Here is a 21306-nt window from a genome sequence, read left to right on the forward strand (position 1 = left end):
ACAGAGAGGACATGGTGGAAAAGCATGGTTATTTGCCAGCTGTTACCTACCCAGGTTTACAGATGAGTAAACTGAGGCATAGACAATTGAAGTGACTTGGCCAAAGCAGAACTATAGAATGCAAAGGCTGGGACTAACTTCATATTTATGATTTCCAGGCCACGGCTCTTTGTCTGTTGCTACTCTACGTGATGATGGTGTTTTGAGGAAGTCAGGTAAGAAGCCCAAGCAAGTTTAAGATAAGGCTGCTTACCTTACATAACCATTAGGGTCCAGCATGCGTATATGGGAAATCAGATTTATGCCCACCATGGTCATAAATCGATCTGAAGTAAATGAGCTTATAGAGTTTTCTGCTTAACTCTAGAAATAGGATGATAAAAGAGCTTTACTATGTGCTTAAAGATTTATGTTAATTTGATTTTAAAACAGATTTTGAAAGGGTATTCACCATTTAAGGGAATAGCATAGAAATTATACCTAAGTTTATTACATGTAAACATTAAACTACACAAATAAATGCGTCTGAAAAGAGTATCTCCTTTCAGTGCACCAAAAAGAAGTTTCTTTTGCATTTGGTTGATAGGGAGTATAATAGCCAATAATGGTTTGGATTGTGGATCATAGAGAAAATCTTTTCCTGAAAAATACTGTATGTCCACTGCAGGCAGATCCTATGGAAATGAGAAATCCAGCCCAGTTAGAAGAGTCTAACTTCTGAAATGCTGATGAGATTAGTGCTCCCATTCTTGCATCTGGAAGGCTCGTACCCACCCCTGGAGCACACGAGCGTGCCCTCAAGCATGTCGATCTCACCTGAAATCTGGTCAAAGGCAACAAAGTTGGAACTTCCCTGCTATCCTGCAGAATAATGAGATTTTTCAAGTGCTTTTCCCATTGAAAGATATAGGACAAGTGCAGGTGAAAAAGGCAAAAGGAGAAATTCTTGTCCCTTCAAATCAAACATTCAGCTTATTGGTTGCCCGACCATGATGACCTTTTGTCGGTATCTGTTAAGCAGACGAAATTGTGATAATGTTTTCTCTTTTAGGAATGCCTACTTGCCTGTTCATTGAAGTTTTACCTGTACATTAGCCTAGTGAGTATAGACCGCATGACTGGAGGTCACCCTTGAAATGTTGATTTCTGAAGAAACAAAAAAAAGTGATTTGTTGGACGATACACAAGAGAAGCTGGAAGAGTCACAACCCAAAGGGGTTAGTTTTAGATTTCAATCATAACTGTTAAACTCACCCCTACACACATACCACTTGTCACAAGGTGAGCCCTCCAAAATTTTTTTTTACCAGTTCAGAGCTCTATCAATAACACAATCTAACTGGGGCGCCTGGGTGGCTCAGTCAGTTGAGCGTCTGACTTCGGCCCGGGTCATAAACTGCTAGTTTGTGAGTTGGAGCCTCACATCAGGCTTGCTGCTCTCAGCGCAGAGCCCACTTCGGATCCTCTGTCATCTCTCTCTTTGTCCCTCCCTCCCTTGAGCTCTCTCAAAAACAAAAAGTATTAAAAAAAAAATAACAGAATCTAAGCAAGGAATATGTTCTCCCTTGTCATTTATTCCACTAGAAAAGAATTTATTAATAATCCTAATCATGACTCTGTGAAGTGCCAAAGATCAAAGAGGTTAGGTACGTAGCTTAATGACAGAAGTTGTGGAACAAGAATCCAATGCCCCTGCATATTACCTTCACTGTACTAAGCTACATATCCTAGAAATAAATTACAATTCTCCTGTTTAACTGTATATGTTAAATGATTACACCTTCCAGCAAAAATAGAAAATTATTCTTCTTCTCGCATTAATTTATATTCTACGTTTTACTAGAAAAGTCACAATTTATTACCAGATACACTCTATTTTATTTTATGGATATAAACTCAGGAATTAGTGTTATAATTGTTTTACCTACAGAAATTCCCAACTAAGTACACCAAATTGTAGCTTAATTCAAATAGTACTGATTCCAAGCCTGCATCCAAAAGAACCTGTTAGTGTTACTCTGCTTGTTAAATAGACCAAGTGACTACAGAAGAAAAATGCAGCTAGAAAAATATTTAAACAATGGAATATATGCCATCTTGTGGTGAGGTGGGGAAATTGCAGCAATCGTTGAGCAGCTCCTAAATACTGGAACTCTCCTGAGCGTTAGTTCTTCGCATTAATATTGCTACTCAAATGACTAGCCAATAACAATGTCTTATTTTGTCCATAATCCATTCACAACAATCTTCCCTGACAGATTATTCTCAAATTGCAACAGCATTAAGATCCTCCTAAATTTGCCAAATCTTACTAGATTGCTTGCTAAACTGAGTTCTCAGAAGATTGCTTCTCTAACCTCCATGACCTAGTAGTTTTAGTAGACACCAAATTGCAACAAAAGGCTCAAATGCAATCCATGTGACGTCTGAAGAACACGTGAAGCTTTCAGGCTTTCTCCCTGAAATCATTTTGGCCCCATCTATTACCCTTTACCTGACATGTTAACAAAACCAATGGCAGCAAACACTGATCGCTGTACTTCTTTTCTTTCTTTTTTTTTTTTTTAATAGTAATCTCTACACCCACCACGGGGCTTGAACTCCTAGCCTTGAGATCAAGTCACATACTCTACCGACTGAGCCAGCCAGACCCCCCTAACAATAGCAGCTAACACTTAACTGAACATTATTCAAACCTTGTGACAACCCTGTGAGGTAGGGATGATTATCACCTTCCTCATTTTAAACTAAAAATGAATGGAAGCACAGAGAAGTTAGTAACTTACACAGGATTATGGTGAAGAAAAAGGGATCTTACACTATTGAAACGCATACTTGTGAGAGCACACAAATCGAAGTTTTCATTTAAACCTTGAAAACCCATGTCATTTATATCACAATAGAAATGCAAAATGTTATGAATCTCAGAGAACAGAGAAGCTTCAGCAATATTTTTACTGAAGGCAATGGAAGCAGATGCAAGTACATGACTTCAATGTAAGAACTCTGAAAACTCTCCTATCGACAGGATGCTAGTAGCTTTGGTAGAAGGGCAAATTAGTTATATATCATTACGTTGTATTACCAATGCTGACTTGGAACAAGCATTCGCCCATGTCACGAAGAAATGTGAAAAACTAAGAACAAAGCAACATCTGGGGTGCCTGGGTGGCTCAGTCGGTGAAGCGTCCGACTTCGGCTCAGGTCATGATCTCACGGTTTGTGGGTTCGAGCCCCGCATCAGGCTCTGTGCTGACAGCTCCGAGCCTGGAGCCTGTTTCAGATTCTGTGTCTCCCTCTCTCTCTTCCCCTCCCCTGTTCATGCTCTGTCTCTGTCTCAAAAATAAATAAACGTTAAAAAAAATAAACATTAAAAAAAATTTTTTTTTAAAAAAAAGAACAAAGCAACATCTTCATTAAAGGACCGTTGTTTCGTTTTGTTTTTCCCTGAGTTGAGGTCTTAGTTGTAAAGTGTCATTAAAAAAAAAAAAAACAAAACTAATGATAGTTGATAGCTACTTTACCCCGATCAGGACCACATGATTCTTCCAGATGGTTTATATCTCATCTTAGGCATTGGGGCTTTTAGCCACATGGCACATGTTCCTCCTCCTGGGAAAAAGTAAAACGAAGTCACTACTGTCACAACAAATGGACTGCAAGAACCTGAAAGTCATCTCAAGAATTTGAGACGTGGAAAAGGAAGCTGTAACGCTGTGCAAAATTCCTATCCCTTCAACCGGAAATTATCTTCTTGCATTTTTTAATTACAATTTTTGTGTAATGGTCCAACCTTCAAATCCCCATGGAAGCAGCCAATGCTCCAATGCTCCATTTCATTATCACCTTTCCTAGATATTTTATTAACACACAAATAAGGTAGTATGTCATGTGATCCACATCTGCCTTTTTCCCCTTAATGGTAGCCCTTGAAGGTTTTTCCATATTCCGTATTTCCATATCTCATATTTGCTATCGCCGTACAGTATTCTTTCATAACAATCATTCAACTCTGCCTCTACTGAACATTGTCATTTTTATCTTTTTTTCAAACACTGTTGCATAATGATCTCTGAAAGTCATCTGCACATCAAGTATGTTAAATTTTCCAAAAGTGGAATTTTGAATTAGATTATTTGTCATTTTGTTAAATTAAGCTCAGGGTTATAGTGACTCACACACCCTACTACAATATGACAATTTCCTCAAACTCTTGCCAACACTTTTCAAATTTATGATAGGTTTAAAAAAATCAGGCCAAAAAATATCTTTTTAATATGCATTTAAAAGTGGTTCAGGACCTTTTCATATTTAACAACTATGTGTCTTTCTTTCCCAGTTAACTTCACATCCTTCACGCACTTTAGTCTTTCTCTACTAGCTTTAGATGTTAGCCTTTTGAACGGTGACAAGTTGCGGTTCTCCCACTGCCATGTCTTTTCCTCAACTTACTTTTATTAGCCTGCAACTTTTTTTCCCCCTTAGTCGAATGTATCGTTTCTTCTACGGTTTGGAGTCAGAAAGATCTCTACTCCAATTATTTTCTTCTTAAAGTTTCTAGTACTTATGGGCTTCATTTCCCCTTTCCAACTTAAATTTTTCTGGTGGAAGGCGTAAAACTTCTTCCATCTGACTATCCATTATCCCACCAAAGTAGTTAACTCTCTCTTCCCTCACCAAGTATTTTTATCCAGTATTAATTTCCAAATGTGTATTATTGATCTTGACATCCTGTTACATTGATCTTTCTCACTCTTAAGACCAGAACCGTGGTTTCTCTGCACTTTTATTTCTAGAAATTTTTAATTGTAAATGGGGTCTTTGTTCTTTCAGTAGTTCTGTCGTTTGGATGTTGTACCAAGTGACCTGGGCTGAATTTGTTTCGTAACTCTCTTGAAGCTTCAATTATATATAAAATGAACTACACTTGCAACAGGGGTAAATCACAATATAAAATGAACCAAGTTACAGAACACAAACACATTTCCTTACTCCTTTAATGAAGGGCTGAGTTCTTTAATATCTAATGTCATACAGGCTTAGATGCTGACAGATTTGCAAGAGTAAAAATATGGGTAAAATATGCATGAACTTCAGACTAGTGGTTACTTCTAAAGAGTGGGAAAAGGGGAATTACATGGCAAAGTGTATAGTCTTCAAACTGTATAGAATCTACTTAAAGGGAAAAAAAAAAAAAACACTTGAAGCAAATATGGCAAAAGTGAAAAAACATGATAAATCTGAATGGATGCATGGCTGCTCATTACCTAAATCCAGGTGTTCATTCCTGTGAACATCTGAAAGCAGGGGCTTACACAGAAACAAACATGTTTTATCTATCTTCTAGAATTTTAGGATTTTCATCTCAAAACCATCAAGTTAGGCCTGGCAAGGTGATTTCACTCGTTTTGACAGGTTCCTAAAATGTATTTTCTCTTGCACATCCTCAAGTACAAACTGCCCACATGTCTGCCTCCTACCACCAGAATGTAAGCGGTGCTGCGGGCATTCTTCCACCATTATGTTCAGTTGCATACCCGAAGCATTAAAATGAATATACTCGATAAATTCAAAGATGAACTGATTCTTTAAATGTTTATTTCCTTGGTTTGGAAACTTAAGAGTGGAACCTGGATGTTACGTAAATGCAGCTTAGACCAGGTTTTGTCTAAATAGGTTTTATTTTAGACAGACTTAATATGAATACAGGAAAATTCTGGTCAGACACAACCATACAATTCCTTGTCTACTTGGTACATAGTGGGGGTTGGCAACAAAGTCACATATTGCTAGTATGGAAGACAGTTTCCTTCTCTGATTATGGTTTTCTTCCAATTCAGAATTTTCATTTTTTCCAATTTTTGGGAATCTTTGGTTCAGCTCAAATATAATTCCTGGATCTTAGTCGCATAGCTTATATTATTAATTCAGAGATAAATTATTATAATGAGATGTCAATCTTCACTGACACTGACTGGCCAAAGTATAAAAACCAAGATGGTAGAACTCCTAGTGCATTAATAAATATTTACTGTAAAATACTCTTTCTTGAATAGTAAATGGATGTCCTTGAAGCTGTTATCAGTTCCTCTAGTGTATTCTAATTGTACAGAAAGTCATGTTATTTGCCTCTGAAAAAAGATTTAATGTAAGAAACAGACAAAAGGCAATCCAAGTACAATTTTTTAATAAAGATAATTACAAAAGATGGAAAAATCAGCTCAGAAAGGCCAATTACTTCTTTAATAGATCAGTTTTTTGACATAATAACTCACATCAATTTTAAATACTATCACATAAAGCATGGTGGAGAAAGAAATTTTGCTTCATAATTAGAAAACTCACAATAAAACTTGCCAAGAAAAACAAAAACAAAAAAAGCCATTTTGAAAATAAATACAGTCCATGCCAAAGTAGTATAAAATGAAGCCAGAAGTCTTCAAAAAGAAAAAATTTTTCTTCCCGATATTTTCTCACTCTTTTATGGTTTCTGAAATTGGTGAGACACTCAAATTCAAGGGTTGCTGAGCTGTTCTGATTTGGCTCTGTTAAAAGAGGCAACATAAAATATTAAAGTCCTGGAGGGTCAGGCCAAGAAACACACACTGATAATGCCTTGAGTCACTTTTTAGAGTACTGACTACCTTAATCTTTCCAGTGATTTTACAATCTATTCAAGTTATCCTATAAAGGCTAGCACAAAATTACATGTGGTCAAATGTATGCTTTCTGATGATAAACACCTCAATTATGATTTTGCCAAACATAACTAAATTATGAATCATGTTATACCAGCCCAGTGTTTAATTTACCCATCTCGGGATGCCTGGGTGGCTCAGTCGGTTAAGTGTCCGACTTCTCAGGTCATGATCTCACGGTTCGTGGAGTTCAAGCCCCGTGTTGGGCTCTGTGCTGACAGCTCAGAGCCTGGAGCCTGCTTCAGATTCTGTGTCTTCCTCTCTCTGCCCCTCCCCAGCTTGCTCTCTGTCTCTTGGTCTCTCTCAAAAATAAATAAACATTAAAAAAAATTTTAAATTTACCCATCTGCCAACACCACACACACACACACACACACACACACACACACACACACACACACAAAGTAATCATGTATACAGAAATAAGAGCACCATGAAAAGATCACATAAAGTTAATAGCAAAAGGTCTCAGATACATTACATACAATACAAACTGATTTAACGTTCAGTTACACATTACTAGTCTTCACCATTTTTTAAGGCAAGCTACATAAGTAAAAAAGAAACAGATAACACATACACTGATAGTTAGACGGCATATATTATCTTGTGCACCACCAATACAGAGTAAAATTTAGAACACCTCATTCAACTTACTGATGCTCTCAGTCAAGTTCGGTCCAGCACTTCTCAAAAGAATACACACAGAACACACCTAAAGTAAATGTATTTATTATTTTTATAGTATATAGAAATTATTAGATAAAAAACACAATTTACCCTTTGGTATCTGTTTTTTCACCACTACTGTCCTTGGATTTATCTTCTTCCTTAACATCTAAAAACAAAAATTGGGAAAAGATTAAAACTTACTTTAAAATATAAAATGTATACCTTACTTAAAATATAAAACGCTGTCTTAGGGGCACCTGGGTGGCTCAGCTGTTTTAGTGTTCAGCTTTGGCTCAGGTCATGTCTCACAGTTTAAGATCCCACATCGGGCTTGCTGCAGTGAAGACTGTCCGTGCAGAGCCAACTTCGGATCCTCTGTCTCCTCTCTCTCTTCCCCTCACTTGGGCTCTCCCCCAAAATAAACAAATATTTAAAAAAAAAAAAAAAAAAAAGCTGTCCTATACAATTTTACTATTCATGAATTCAATAACTATACAAGCTTTGTTAGATGCTGTGCTAAATGAGAGAGGTTCAAGGAGTTAATGTCACATAGACCCTGCCCTCTGAAGTTGTTTTCCTTGCACCACAGTATTACAGCTGAGATATGCACTGTGGAGAAGTTCGGCCTACAGACATGAGCACAGCAGCACTGAGGGAGGTTGGGAAAAACTACCACAAAGAAGTGACCTTTGAGAGATGCCCTCAGAATTAAAGAAGATGTGGCACTTGGCAATGAGAAAGAATGAAATCCTGTCATTTGCAACAACGTGGATGGAACTAAAAGGCATTACGCTGAGTGAAATAAGTCAGAGGACAGATATCATATGTTTTCACTCATATGTGGATCTTGAGAAACTTAACAGAAGACCCTGGGGGAAGGGAAGTGGGAAAAATAGTTACAAACAGAGAGGGAGGGAAGCAAACCACAGGAGACTCTTAAATACAGAGAACAAACTGAGGGTGGATGGGGGGTGGGGGAGAAGGGAAAATGGGTGATGGGCATTGAGGGCACTTGTTGGGATGAGCTCTGGGTGTTGTATGTAAGCCAATTTGATAATAAATTATATTCATACAATAAAATAAAATGAAAGTAAAGAAAATCTTTAAAAAAAGAATAGAGAACCATCCCATTATATAGCAGTACATACAGATCTTCCTCATTCTTTTTTCTTTTTTTTCCATTAAATTTACTTATTTATTTTGAGGGAGAGAGAGAAAGAGCACATGAGCAGGGGAGGGGCAGAGAGAAAGAGAGAGGGAGAATCCCATGCAGGCTCCATGCTGTCAGCACAGAGCCTAATGTGGGGTTCGAACCATGGGATCATGACCTGAGCCAAAATCAAGAGTTGGACGCTTAACCGACTGAGCCACCCAGGCGCCCCAGATCTTCCTCATTCTTATGTACCATAATCCATTTAACGGGTCCTATGTTAGTCAATATTTGCCTTTTTCCAAGTATTTTGCTTTATTAATAATTTCATAATAAATAACCTTGTATAGATAAAAAAGAGAGAGAGAGAGAAATGTCTTAAGAATGAATAGCTTTTGGGTGGGAAAAGGGATGAAGTATCTTGAACAGAGGGAAACCTTAAAAGGACTTTGAGGCAAGGTGGAATTAGCAGGTTTAGAAGGAAGAAATGAAAGACCACTGGGACTGAAGTATTCTGAGAAGAGAGAATCAGGTAAGATAAACCCAAGACACAACAGAGGCTAAATCTTACTGCTTATTCACTTTAACTCTCACTGTGTAAGTACTGAAACTCAACCATTTTAATAAAAATCAATAAAATAGTAACATTACCACTACAAACTCAAGATTACTAAAACAAATTAGCCTAAATGTGAATTTCTTCTTTAAAGAAGCATATGAGCCAAAGTTGTGACGTAATGACCTAATAATAAAGATACAGCGATTATACACAGCATCACTAAGCATTCTACATACACATTTCAGGAAACTGGTCTGCCTTACAATACAAACATGTGTGTGACAATAAGGATGACATTTCTTTCAACTTCTGGCTTAATTTTAGATACGTAAACTTAATAATTCAAATTGCTAAAATGGAACTGGGAAAGGGAGGAGGAAAAAGAAATGGCCCCCACTTTAGAGGTTTTGATTATAGATTTTTAAAAATGTTTTCTATGGTAATATTTCTTTATGTGCAGGACAAGGGATTTTAACAATTGGAAGGTCTTACAAGAAGAGCCCCACCACGAAAGAATTTTTTTTTAAAGTTATCATTATCAGCAACAAAAGTTTTGAGGAGCTAAATACTAAGAGATTAATCCACTACCAGGCTACTAAGCCAGAGCAAAAGGTACTCTCTTTTTAGCTAAAAAGGCAATTAAAGACAAGCAGCACCCTAGTAAATGTGTTTTCCCGTTTGGAAAACAAACAAAAAGCACAAAAAAGATAAAGATTTTAAAATGAGAAGAAACTTCAAAAATGACAAGAATATATACAGACAGTGAGAGAAATGAAAAATACTAGAACAATCCTACAGCTAAAGCAAAGTCCTCCTTACCTCAAAAATAGATGGAATTTCTGGATGCCAATCAGTACATAAGAGCAGACTGGAGCCATCATTGTGATACATTGCAAAGTTAAAATTATAAAATGGTAGAGAATGGTAGCCTACAGAGGAGTGAATCATGAGTAAAAGAACAGAACTAAAAGTGTCAGATATGCTGTGGAATCCTAACCTCTCTAGTAAAAAAGAAAAAAGAACACGATAGCCAGCTTATTCATGTAACTTCGATATAATAGATAAAAGGAAAAGGATGTTGGCCCAGTATCTCTATCAGTTTTCCGCATGCTACAGGGTTAAAATTAACAGCCAGCTAAACTCATGCTCATCACCATTACTTGTATACAGGCAACAGGTATCCAATCAAGAAATGCACCAAGTGTTGAGAGTACAGATATTTAAGATCTGGTGTTCCCTAGCCTTGGGCAGCCCAATCTAGCAAGGAGATACATAAAATCCTATAACGAGGCACTATAATACAATGTGTTAAACAAAATGACCAACGTATGTGTAAGTGTTCTGGGAACTCAGATAAAAGATAACCAATTCTGGTAGTAAATTCACCATTTAGAGCATCATTTTCTCAAAAGACAAGCTACTAACAGCATTTTTAAAGTTAAAGCATTGAAGTATTATACCTCCTCTCCAATCCAGCTTCCAAATCCCTTCTCTTTCCTCAGAGTTTTTATGTTTTCATTCAACAACTTCTGAGCAAAGTCTATTCTCCTAGCTTTTTCACAATGGTGAAAAACTGGTCTGAAGATAATATGACTCTTCTTTTGTGTTTAATTCCCATCAAATAAACTTTAGGTAATTAAAGATTATCTTAGAATTTCAGTTCTGCCCACAGACTCCAAAGGGACCTATAACCACTTGGTCTTCTCACCCAGTCTGTATCATCATAGTGTAATGTTTGCTATTTTATGCCTATGTCAGCAAGAGACAGTAGGTAATAAGGTTTTCTACATTATAGAGCAAATGTGATTAGTAACATCAGCAGAGCCCTAAATAAAAGATTTAAGAGCTAAGCACCATTTACATTGGGAAAAAAAAGTCATCTACCTAGCACACACACCTTTCTAATACTTACTTGTGTAATGGCCTTCAGGCTCTCATAAAAACTGCAGTGAAGCTCATTTTTAAAATTTAGAGTTAAAACACCTTTACCAAAAAATAAACCTGACCTGCTTTTTTGTCCTCTGTTTCCTTCTTGTCTTCTTCAATTCTAGCTTTCTTGGCTCCTTTCTTATGATCAGCCACATTTCTACGACCTCCTTCTCCTTCATCCTCAGAGTCTGAGAATTCTTCATCACAAGCTATCCGTTTGTCAGATGCTCGAACTAATTATACAAAGATTTTAGATAGACAACATTAAAAATATCATTAATACCAAGTATGTTAGAATGTCTACACCACAACAGCATACTATTATGCTATTGCTCTAGCAATCAATAATAAATAGAATGAGAAGCTGGAAAGTCAAACAGAAGGTGCTTAATGTTATTCAACCCATTCTACTTTGGATAATTGGTATTACTAATTAATTCCCAAATATACATAATTAAATTTGACCACATATGTACAGTCACATGAACTGAAAACGTTGACACTCAAATCAGGCTTTAAGGCATATGAAAGTAAAACTATGGAAGATTAGCAATGGAAAAAAAGGCCAGTAATAATGGTGTGCTCAGGAAACATGACCCAAAGTGAAGTTCTCAGGCCATTAACCTTAGTTTGTAGTGATGTTTTTAACAAATCAGAAAAATTTAACAGAATTCACATCAAGGTATTATCTTACTAGAAATTCTCTTGTCTGGATCTTCTCCATCTTCATCTCCGCTGTCTTCATGAACAGCATCTTCTGGAATAGCTTGCATCTGCACGCCAGGTGCATGAGGTAACATGCGTAAATTTTCAAATAAGCGCTGTCTAAATTACACGTACAGATGTATTAGACAAAATTCATTTTCTTTCAAGTTCCTCTTAAATGTAACAGGAAACATTACGCAAAAATTTCATCTTTATCTGACTTAACCTGTGAGTTAAATTAGTAACACATAAAAGCACTGATACTTCAGACTGTCATTAACCCATTCAATCCTCAAAATTTATAATGTAGGTACTATTGCATCCCCCATTTCACTGGTGAGAAAATACAAACCTTCAAGGCAAATGAACCTGCCACATGTCACAAAACTAATGTGTGGCAAAGAAAGAGGACACAAACTCAGGCCTGTGTACTACAATAACCCTCTAAACACTTTGTTCTTAGAAATAAAGCTTTATCAAAATGTTTTCAAAAATGAAAATTTCACTTTCATGTAAGGCAAGGAAGTATACAATTTAGAGAACCTTTGCGATTTAAAAATATTTAATAGAAAATGGAAATATTTTTGAGCTATGAGGTCCATACATTTTCATTATCTCAGGAGAAAAATATCAGTAATCTTAAGGTTTCAATGCTTTTGAATAAGACAAAGGAAGTATCTGATATAAAGCTAAAGATGAAATGTTTATCAAACCAATTCAATGATTTCTTACTTTATCTTTTCCATATATTCGGGAGTATTCTGGTTTGTCATGTTTGAAGGACTAATATGCAGTTTGAAGTCCGGGCCAAAATACTCAAAGTAATCATTATATGGCAATTCTATTAAAAACAATGAAATAAAGTGACATATTAAAAGTTCAGTTTTCACACAAATCCATGCACAAAATCCAGATTCAAGTTGTGAAATGTTCCCCAAGAAAATATATAAAAGTGAACACAAAGGGAATGTATTAAGTGACTATTCTATTTACATGGTTTTGGAATCTACTCTAATCATCCATCCATCCATCCATCCATCCATTTGTATATATAAACAGTTCCAACCAATAAAGATATCATAATAAGAATACCTACCATTGGGAATCTCACAATCAAGGGCAACTGCAGTCTCGTATGTCCAACATCGAGCAACATTACGAATTGTGTATCCACCTCCCCCAAGCATCAGTAATGGTAAATTGAAAGTTTTTACAACTTCTACACATTTAGCATGACCTAAGACAAAGAAGATCTGAGTAACATACAAATCTAAATATTTTAGCAGTTTGAAAAGTTTTAAAAAGATAATAAATGCAAAGTTTTACTCAACCAAAATGGCTTTTCTAAGTATTTAAAAAATATGTAAAAATTTCAAGAAATCTCTAGTCTAAAATTTACTTTTCAATCATATACCTTTCACACAAAGATTTTTAAAACACTGGCTACTTTAGCAAGTATCCCTGATAGAAAAGTCAGATATACAACTAAGATTAAAATATGAGTATTTTTTATTAACATATGAAAAAGTTCTGTGATATGAAGATTCTATGTTCTTGTGAGGTTATGCGGGGTGGGGGGAAAGGTTACAATGAAACATACACAATCTAAATTTTCCCTCTAGACTCATACAAATTATGGAAAGCTATATAACAAAGTTTAACTGTGGGTTATCTTCAGGTAGCAATACTATGGATAATTTTTTTTAACTTATCTAAGATTATAAAATTAGTATCTATTAGTATAAGAAATACTTCAAACTTCTATGTGTAGAAATTTGAGGAAAAAGTAAACCCAATATAAAAACAAAGTATTTCTTTGGATACATGTACCAGTTCAATAATCAATTATAAGTTAATTACCAGTAATTTCTTGATATATTACTTAGGTATACAAATCAATCTTTAAAGAAAAAAAACCCTTCAATTGTAAAAGAAAACCATGCTTACTGGAGATTATCAGGAAAAATCAAAACAGTGCAAAGGAAAAGCTATCTAAAACACCATCATTCAAAGATAGTATTTGAAATATTTCTTTTTTTAAAGTTTACTTTATTGGGGGGAGGGAGAAAGAGAGTACATGTGTAAGTGGGTGAGGGGCAGAGAGAGAGGGAGAAAAGTCTTGAGTAGGCTCCACACTGTTAGTACAGAGCCTGACATCGGGCTTGATCCCATGAACCATGAGATCATGACCTGAGCTGAAACCAAGAGTCAGATGGATGCTTAACCAACTGAACCACCAGGTGCCCCTTAAACGTTTCCCTACAATTCTGAGTTAATAAGGTTTAATTAGTTTTTTCATGTAACTGTATATTGTGAGCATTTCTAATTAAGTATTCTTCAATAGTTGCACCATATGATTCATAACCCAATTTCTATTATCACTAGAAAAATGACTGTTTCTTGTAACAGATAAAAATGAATGGCAGAGATCACAATAGTAACAACATAAAGGAGGGCAGAAAGGAGATGGACAAGAGGGGACTAATAGACTTAAGAAATACAAATTGAAGTTGGCAGTGCAGAAAGCTTAGAATCAAGTTTAAGATTTGGGATTGCAAATATCCTTATGCTTTATACCAGGGAAATTGTAACAGTTGGCTGAAGTGTACATTAATGTAAGAGTAAAACACTATAGTTTATGATTATGAATGCTATTACTTTTCAGTATGAAGGCATTAAAGCATTTTCAAACAGCTAAGACAGGAAAATGGTCTGTTAATACCCATTTTGTACTAATATTAGGTAGATCATTTTTAAAAGAGCATGTCCATTTTGAGGCCAACATATGGTTATCAACACATTAAGTCCAACATATGAAACTATTATTTGGCCACTGCTGACCTACCAAGAAAAGGGGCAATCAAGTTTGTACAGTTCAACCTAATAAAAGCAAAATAGATTATACCATAATTCTAATGCTAACTGGTATAGAAGCAATCGTAACATTAAGTAAAATAGCCTTTAATATCTGGATTTAGTTATTTAATTCCATTTAAGCCAACAGTAATTCTGGAAAAGTTCTATTGAGAATTCTTCACATCTTACGAAGGAATTCAAAGCATCCATTTGTTACCTAAAAGTTCAAAAGGAAAACAACTACAAAATCATGTACAATAGTCATCATTATTGATCCCCATATAACAAATTTTAAGACCTTATTAAATAAAGTTTCAGATTTGTTCTTAAACTCTAGAGTTAATTCCATGATGGTGATCTTTTACTTTGGTCTGGACTTCTATCACAAGTTAATTTCAACACTTGATCAAATTTAAATTTCTGGTGTAGTACTAATCTCCCACATCTTTTCTCATTTCTCAGAAAGCTACTTGAGAATGTGCGCCACCAAAATGAGACAAAAGTGAGGAAGAAGACCGAGGAAAGAGCAATAGGGGAGGGGAGGCACACAAGAGAAGCAAAGAGCTCTTTGTTCTACCATATCTATAGGGGATACTCAACCAAACAGTAACAGATCAGAAGGCTATTCTTCAAGAAGGTAAAAATGACGGAATATTTGATGCATCTGAACATTTGAAGCTATTTAGACACTGGCAGTTTAATAATGAGTAAAGAGAAAGCTAAGTAATTGAAAAACTGGGCAAGAAAAACAAGTTATGCAAAAAAGAAAAATCTGGTAACTGAAAAGTGCTTTAACGTTAATGACACTGTAAACACTGAAGGCCACAACCAAAATTCTAGTATACATACCCAGATTTAAATTGTAAAAATGAAGACACTGGAAGGGTGTGTGCATGTGTTGGGGACAAAGTGGTGAAAAAGAGCTAAATCCCTCTTCTTCCATGATAGGAAGTGAATACGCAAAGCTAAAATAGAAAGTAACAAAATTTGCATGTTATATTTCTAGAAAGATAAAAACCAGGGGTGCCTGGGTGGCTCAGTCGGTTGAGCATCTTGACTCTGGACTTCGGCTCAGGGCACGATCTTGTTCATGGGATGGTGCCCCCTCGGGCTCTGTGTTGGGGGCACGGAGCCTGCTTGGGGTCCTCCCTCTCCCTCACTCCCTGCATCCCCCCTGTGCGCACACACACACACGTGTGCCCTCTTTCTCTCTCAAAATACACATAAACTTAAAAGAAAAAATAAAAGATAAACACCAAAGAGAGGAACCAAAAACACTGAAAATGGCTGCTTTGGTTGAGACTGCCGCTGAATGTATCAACAAAAGAAAACCTAATTTACTGAAACAAGATTAATTATAATTAATGCATACATACATTCAACAAAACCCATGAAAATTACAGAGCATGTAGCTCTGTGAAAAAATTGTAATGAAAACTAGTATGGGAAGTTCTTGGAAGAAAAAAAAATTCTCCTGGGACTATCATCCATTAAATTGCTTACCTTTGACTGTCAAATTGAAGCAACCAAGCCTATCACCAGATAGTGAGTCAGCACCGCACTGTAGCACCACAGCACTAGGTTGATACATTTCCATCACTTTTGAGATAATCTATGTACAAGATAACCAAAGTTATTATCTCTAAAAATACTTTTAAAATTCCATTTTGATTTTATGTTTTTTTTAAAGATTTTATTAAGTATACCCATCATGGGGCTCGAACTCATAACTCCAAGATCAAGAGTTACAGGCCCTAACTGTGCCAGCAAGGTGCCTCTCCATTTTGATTTTGAAATAATAATACTTACAGGCTTAAAAATCTGCCCATAGGACTCATCATCTATACCATCTCTCATTGGAAAATTGACAGCATAGTATTTGCCTTTTCCAGCACCAATATCCTAAAATACATAATTAAACAGCTCTTAGGGAGTATTTCATAGTGAAAATATTTGACATGTTTATTAAAATAGTTTTCTGCAAGGTTGTAAAAACAGGTAACAATATCCAATTCTGAATTCAGCTTTTAGGTTAAGAAAGGAAATAATACAGAAGAAGTACATATTCCAATATTAATGGATTGCATTGTTAGGCTGAAAAGAATGAGTTCCAATTAATCTGAAATGGTTATCTTGGGAGAACAGAAATTGAACATAAACAATTAAAGGCAATATTACATGAGACCAAGAAATTAATCATCAACAGAATACGTAAGACAACATTATAAATAAAGCTACAGAAAATAAATATTCTGAGCAGAAAAACCCTGTAGAACAATTGTCTCTATAATGCAGAATCCTCCTTGTGGCTCATAATCTGGTGTAAGTTTATTTATGATGAAAGATAAGCCCTGACAGTCCTGATGTCTTGACAACTGCAGACTAAAGCACCAAAATCTGCTCTTTAATTGTGCTTAAAGTAAATGTTTCTACTTGTTGAATAAATACCACTCTAGGCATTAATACCTTCCAAATGAAGCAAAAGAAACAGAGAGCTGGGTTCAGCAATGTAGACACACTTAGGATACACACACACACACACACACACAACATACACTTATTTGTATAAATAAGTATTTGAAATACTTATTTCACGCATAGATGCGTGAGTGTAAATGTACCTCTGCATGTGCACACATAGATGTTCCTTGAAGAAACGGTACAGTATAAAAATTGCTACAAAACGGTTCTTTACCTGCCACACCAAAGGATTAGGGGTGACTGATACTCAGGTGTTTTAAATTATGATTCAATATACTTGAATCCTTAGGATTACTAACACTTGTGTGTAAATTCTCCCCTGATCTCTCATATAATAATCTGAGCTTGATTCATTTTAAAAAAGCATAGTTTATCCTTCAATATTAGTTATTATGAGCCAACGTCCAACGAAGACAAGTGGGATTACACATCTCCTCCCAACCAAATTTTTCTTAAGAAATCTAAATGTTTATATGTAACTAAATGCAAACCATACAGATGTGGATAAACTAAAAGCACTGTGAATTCTTAAACTCCTTCATTAAAAACCAAATTCCTGGAATATATCTTGACACTGAGATTTCAGAATACAGAAAGTTGGTCAGCACTTCTCACTCCAGCCAAAGGCTGGCAACTCAGAGCTGCTCCCCTTGTAGCACCAGGCTATATCCCTTCCATTTCTAATTCCTCAACTACTACTGTATCATACCCCTTTTTCTTCTACTTATGCTCCCGATCTAATAAATGCATACAATTTTGAACAATGATCAACGCTCAAAGTATCCTTCTTTTCTAATTTAGAATAAATTGTCACGAAGGAAAAGGAATGTTTATCAAATTAACATCTAAAGATACACACAAGTTTTATGAAACTCCAAATATAACTACATGTATGATTGATCTTGAGTTCCTTGCAAAATTTTGGGGATACCTTTTATAATAACCAAAGGGAATAAATATTATGAGGCTATTTCATATAGTGTGTGCAAAATCTTAAGTGAGTAGAAGATATTCAAAGTCATCCTGAAATCTTTTAAAAACATTCATTCTCCAATATTTTCCACCAACTTCAAACAATCATAAGAATACTGTCAGAAATTAAAACACAGGCTGACTTTTGCCATTTCTGAGATTAATTAGGACCATACTGAAAAGAGACTAATTTTTTTAAACTTAAAATTAGCAAGGCTTTTGCTGAATTTCTAGTGCAATGGTTGTAGGCAAAGGAATTCTAGTGATTTAGAGCAGTGCCTCTCAAACTTTAATGCACAGAATCTGAGTTTCTGAGGCCTGACAATATGTTCCCAGGAGACACTGATACTGCCAGTTTAAGGGTCATACTCTGAGAATCACTAGTATGTAAGTTAAGACCAAGTGAGGAAAGACACTGAATGAGCTAACAGGCAAGAAAGTGAAAATGTAAATTTTCAATTTTAAAAGCCACATAATTTAAACAGAAATAAACCACTGACGCTCTACCTATTTATAAGAAAGATTTCACCATCACAACTCTTACTGAAAGAGCACCACCTTGTGGTCAAATAAAGAAAACTCACATATTTGAAAAACATGGTTGCTAAAATAAACTCCCTACCACAGATATGAAAAATAATCTTAATAAAATAATTTAGAACTAATGTTGAATGCCATGCTAAGAGAAATTTCCTATATAATCCAGGCTGAATTAAAAACAGCTATTTAAATTTTTTAATAAATTTCAACATGCATATAGTTTTGGTTCAAGAAAAACTAGTGTAGAAAAAGAAAAAAAAAAAAAACTTCAGGAACTTTATAGAAACAAGATTTGACCACTGGTTTTTACATTCATTAAAGACCACCAAATGGAAGAAGATAACAGAAATATAAAAGAAATAGTTGCATTTAATTTCACAGGCAGGCAGGATAAGCTATGGTATTCTTTCCCCAAAAGAAAAAGAGATTAAAATTAGACCTATTAAATCAAGACTAACTATAAAAAGAACAGTACAAGAATCTAAAAAAGATTTTGTTTTCTTATTTTCTTCCACCAGTCTTTACAATCAAAGACAATGTTGACTACTATCAAGTAGGTTTTGAAGATTCAAATGAACAGCAATCAAGAAGACTGCTTAGTGCTTCAGTGATGTTCAAAAACAATTATTCAATCAAAGAAAGTGACCGAGCCAAAGGAAGTCCTCTCAGAATTTTTGTATAGTCAACGAAAGTGAATTCTAGCATATGTTAGATAACATATAAAAAAAGACTCTATTCTGCACACAAATTTCAAATTAATGACTCAAGAACAATATTAGTTTAGATATATAATTATTAGCTTCCTCAGTTTTCCTAATATTTATCTCGTAATTATTTATTCAGACCGAATTCAGTCTTACCCGCAAATCTCCTGTTCCGGGAAAGTATTCCCCATACTTATGGAATGATACAGTCATTACACGATCTGTGGTATAAAAAGCTTCTTCGACACCATCACCATGATGGATATCAATATCAATATATAAGACTCTTTGATGATACCTGAAAACAAAGCCGTAAGTTTTCAAAGGGTTTTAAGATGGGGAAGAACCACCATGGATTCAGAAAACCTATTTTTGAGCTCTTGCATTCCAGAATGTTTAATCCCTTTTCTTACTTTACTTCCAGCTTAAGAGACCATTCATACACCTGAAATTACAAGTTTGAGCCTTAGATCCTTAAATCTTCTTTAGCCCCAATCTAGGTAAGAAAATGTATTTACTCTCTGTGAAATCTGTCCTATTCTACAGGTTTTAAAAACATAGCACATGTTCCTATATATTAACAACTGAAGATTATACCATACTTAGAACTGTTACTTTAAAACATCTCTCTAGTACATTTTCAGGGTTATACAACAGTGGTTAGCAATCTATGGTTCATAGTCCAAATTTGGCCAATGGGATCTTTTTTAAAGCTTTAATGTAAGAATAATTTTTACATTTTTAAATGGCTGAAAAATAAAATTAAAACAGGAATAGTTCAGGATATGTGACAATTAAGTGAAATTCAAATTTCAATGTCCATAAATAAAGTGTTACTGAAACATGGCCACGTTTATTTGTTTACATATTGTCTACGGCTTCTTTTGTGCTTCAACTGCAGAGTAGAGCAGTTGTGACAGAAACCACATTCGGTACTCTCATCACTTCACAGTGCTGATTGGAGCACTGCAAATTGCAGCAATACAGTTATAACTTGAATGCATTTTAAGAGCCATGTGTATCATCATAATGTGACATCTTATTACTAGCACGCACCCAGGTCAAAACAAGAGAAAAGGAAGGTGAACTTTGAATGTCATCCTTTTATGGCACTGTAACCTGAGGATTATTCTGTTACTGAGTTTAATGGCAGCACTGTATTTATTACATGATGATACCACAGCTATGTTAAAAGAAAATGTAAACTCTGACATTATCAAACTAAGCACTCTTAGGAACAGTCTCAACTCACAGGAAAGCACCATTCAGCAAAGTTATGAAATAAAAGTAGAATGTCTCATCATAGCAGAATCTCTTCACAAAAATAATAAGAGCAAAGCAAGTTTCTAAGTGGTTCATAAGTGGCTTATCAGCTGTCAACTAATTAAATGTTTGATCATATCAGTTAAAGAAATATGTCCGGACAAATTAAGTTAAACTTGTTTAAGAATATAAGCATGTGGGGGGCGCCTGGGTGGCTCAGTCGGTTAAGTGTCCGACTTCGGCTCAGGTCATGATCTTGCAGTCCGTGAGTTCGAGCCCCGCGTCAGGCTCTGTGCTGACTGCTCAGAGCCTGGAGCCTGTTTCAGATTCTGTGTCTCCCTCTCTCTCTGACCCTTTCCTGTTCATGCTCTGTCTCAAAAATAAATAAATGTAAAAAAAAAAATTAAAAAAAAAAAGAATATAAGCATGTGGGCAAGAACTATTACTCAAGAGATGAAGACACAAGAACCAACATCAATAGTAAATTAAAAACCAAGGCAAATAATTTCAAATGGTTTTCCCTGGCTCTCAATGAGCTCACTGAAACATTTTAGTTGTTTATATGAGGAGTCAATTCCAAATTTTACATGACTGAAAAATTAGCTTCTATGAACCGTATGCATGGTATCAACTATAGACAACATTTTCAGTACTGAGAAAAAACTAATTCACTACAATCTTAAGTGTAATCTAAGACATGTTACAACCGATAATGGTTAAAAAAAAAACAAAACTTTATAAATTTCCAAATTCTTAAGTACCTCCTCTATAGATACC

At 35.4% G+C, this 21306-nt stretch overlaps 1 protein-coding gene across 2 annotated transcripts in view; it reads right to left on the reverse strand.

Annotated features, from left to right (window-relative positions):
• Window positions 1-6170: 6170 nt before the first annotated feature.
• The window catches only part of HDAC2 (histone deacetylase 2), a 29972-nt gene continuing 14836 nt past the window's right edge, over window positions 6171-21306 (reverse strand). For both annotated transcript variants that reach the window (XM_030316193.2, XM_030316194.1), the window contains exons 6-14: window positions 19423-19564; window positions 16379-16471; window positions 16073-16181; window positions 12810-12950; window positions 12446-12554; window positions 11703-11833; window positions 11086-11241; window positions 7479-7536; window positions 6171-6545 (exon numbers count right to left, since the gene is read on the reverse strand). In XM_030316193.2, the coding sequence (XP_030172053.1) occupies window positions 6515-6545; window positions 7479-7536; window positions 11086-11241; window positions 11703-11833; window positions 12446-12554; window positions 12810-12950; window positions 16073-16181; window positions 16379-16471; window positions 19423-19564 (970 nt within the window). In that variant the 3' untranslated portion in view covers window positions 6171-6514. The remainder of the gene's footprint in view (window positions 6546-7478; window positions 7537-11085; window positions 11242-11702; window positions 11834-12445; window positions 12555-12809; window positions 12951-16072; window positions 16182-16378; window positions 16472-19422; window positions 19565-21306) is intronic.

The sequence above is a fragment of the Lynx canadensis genome, chromosome B2 (genome assembly GCF_007474595.2).
Source record: "Lynx canadensis isolate LIC74 chromosome B2, mLynCan4.pri.v2, whole genome shotgun sequence".
In the NCBI taxonomy this organism is placed as follows: Eukaryota; Metazoa; Chordata; class Mammalia; order Carnivora; family Felidae; genus Lynx; species Lynx canadensis.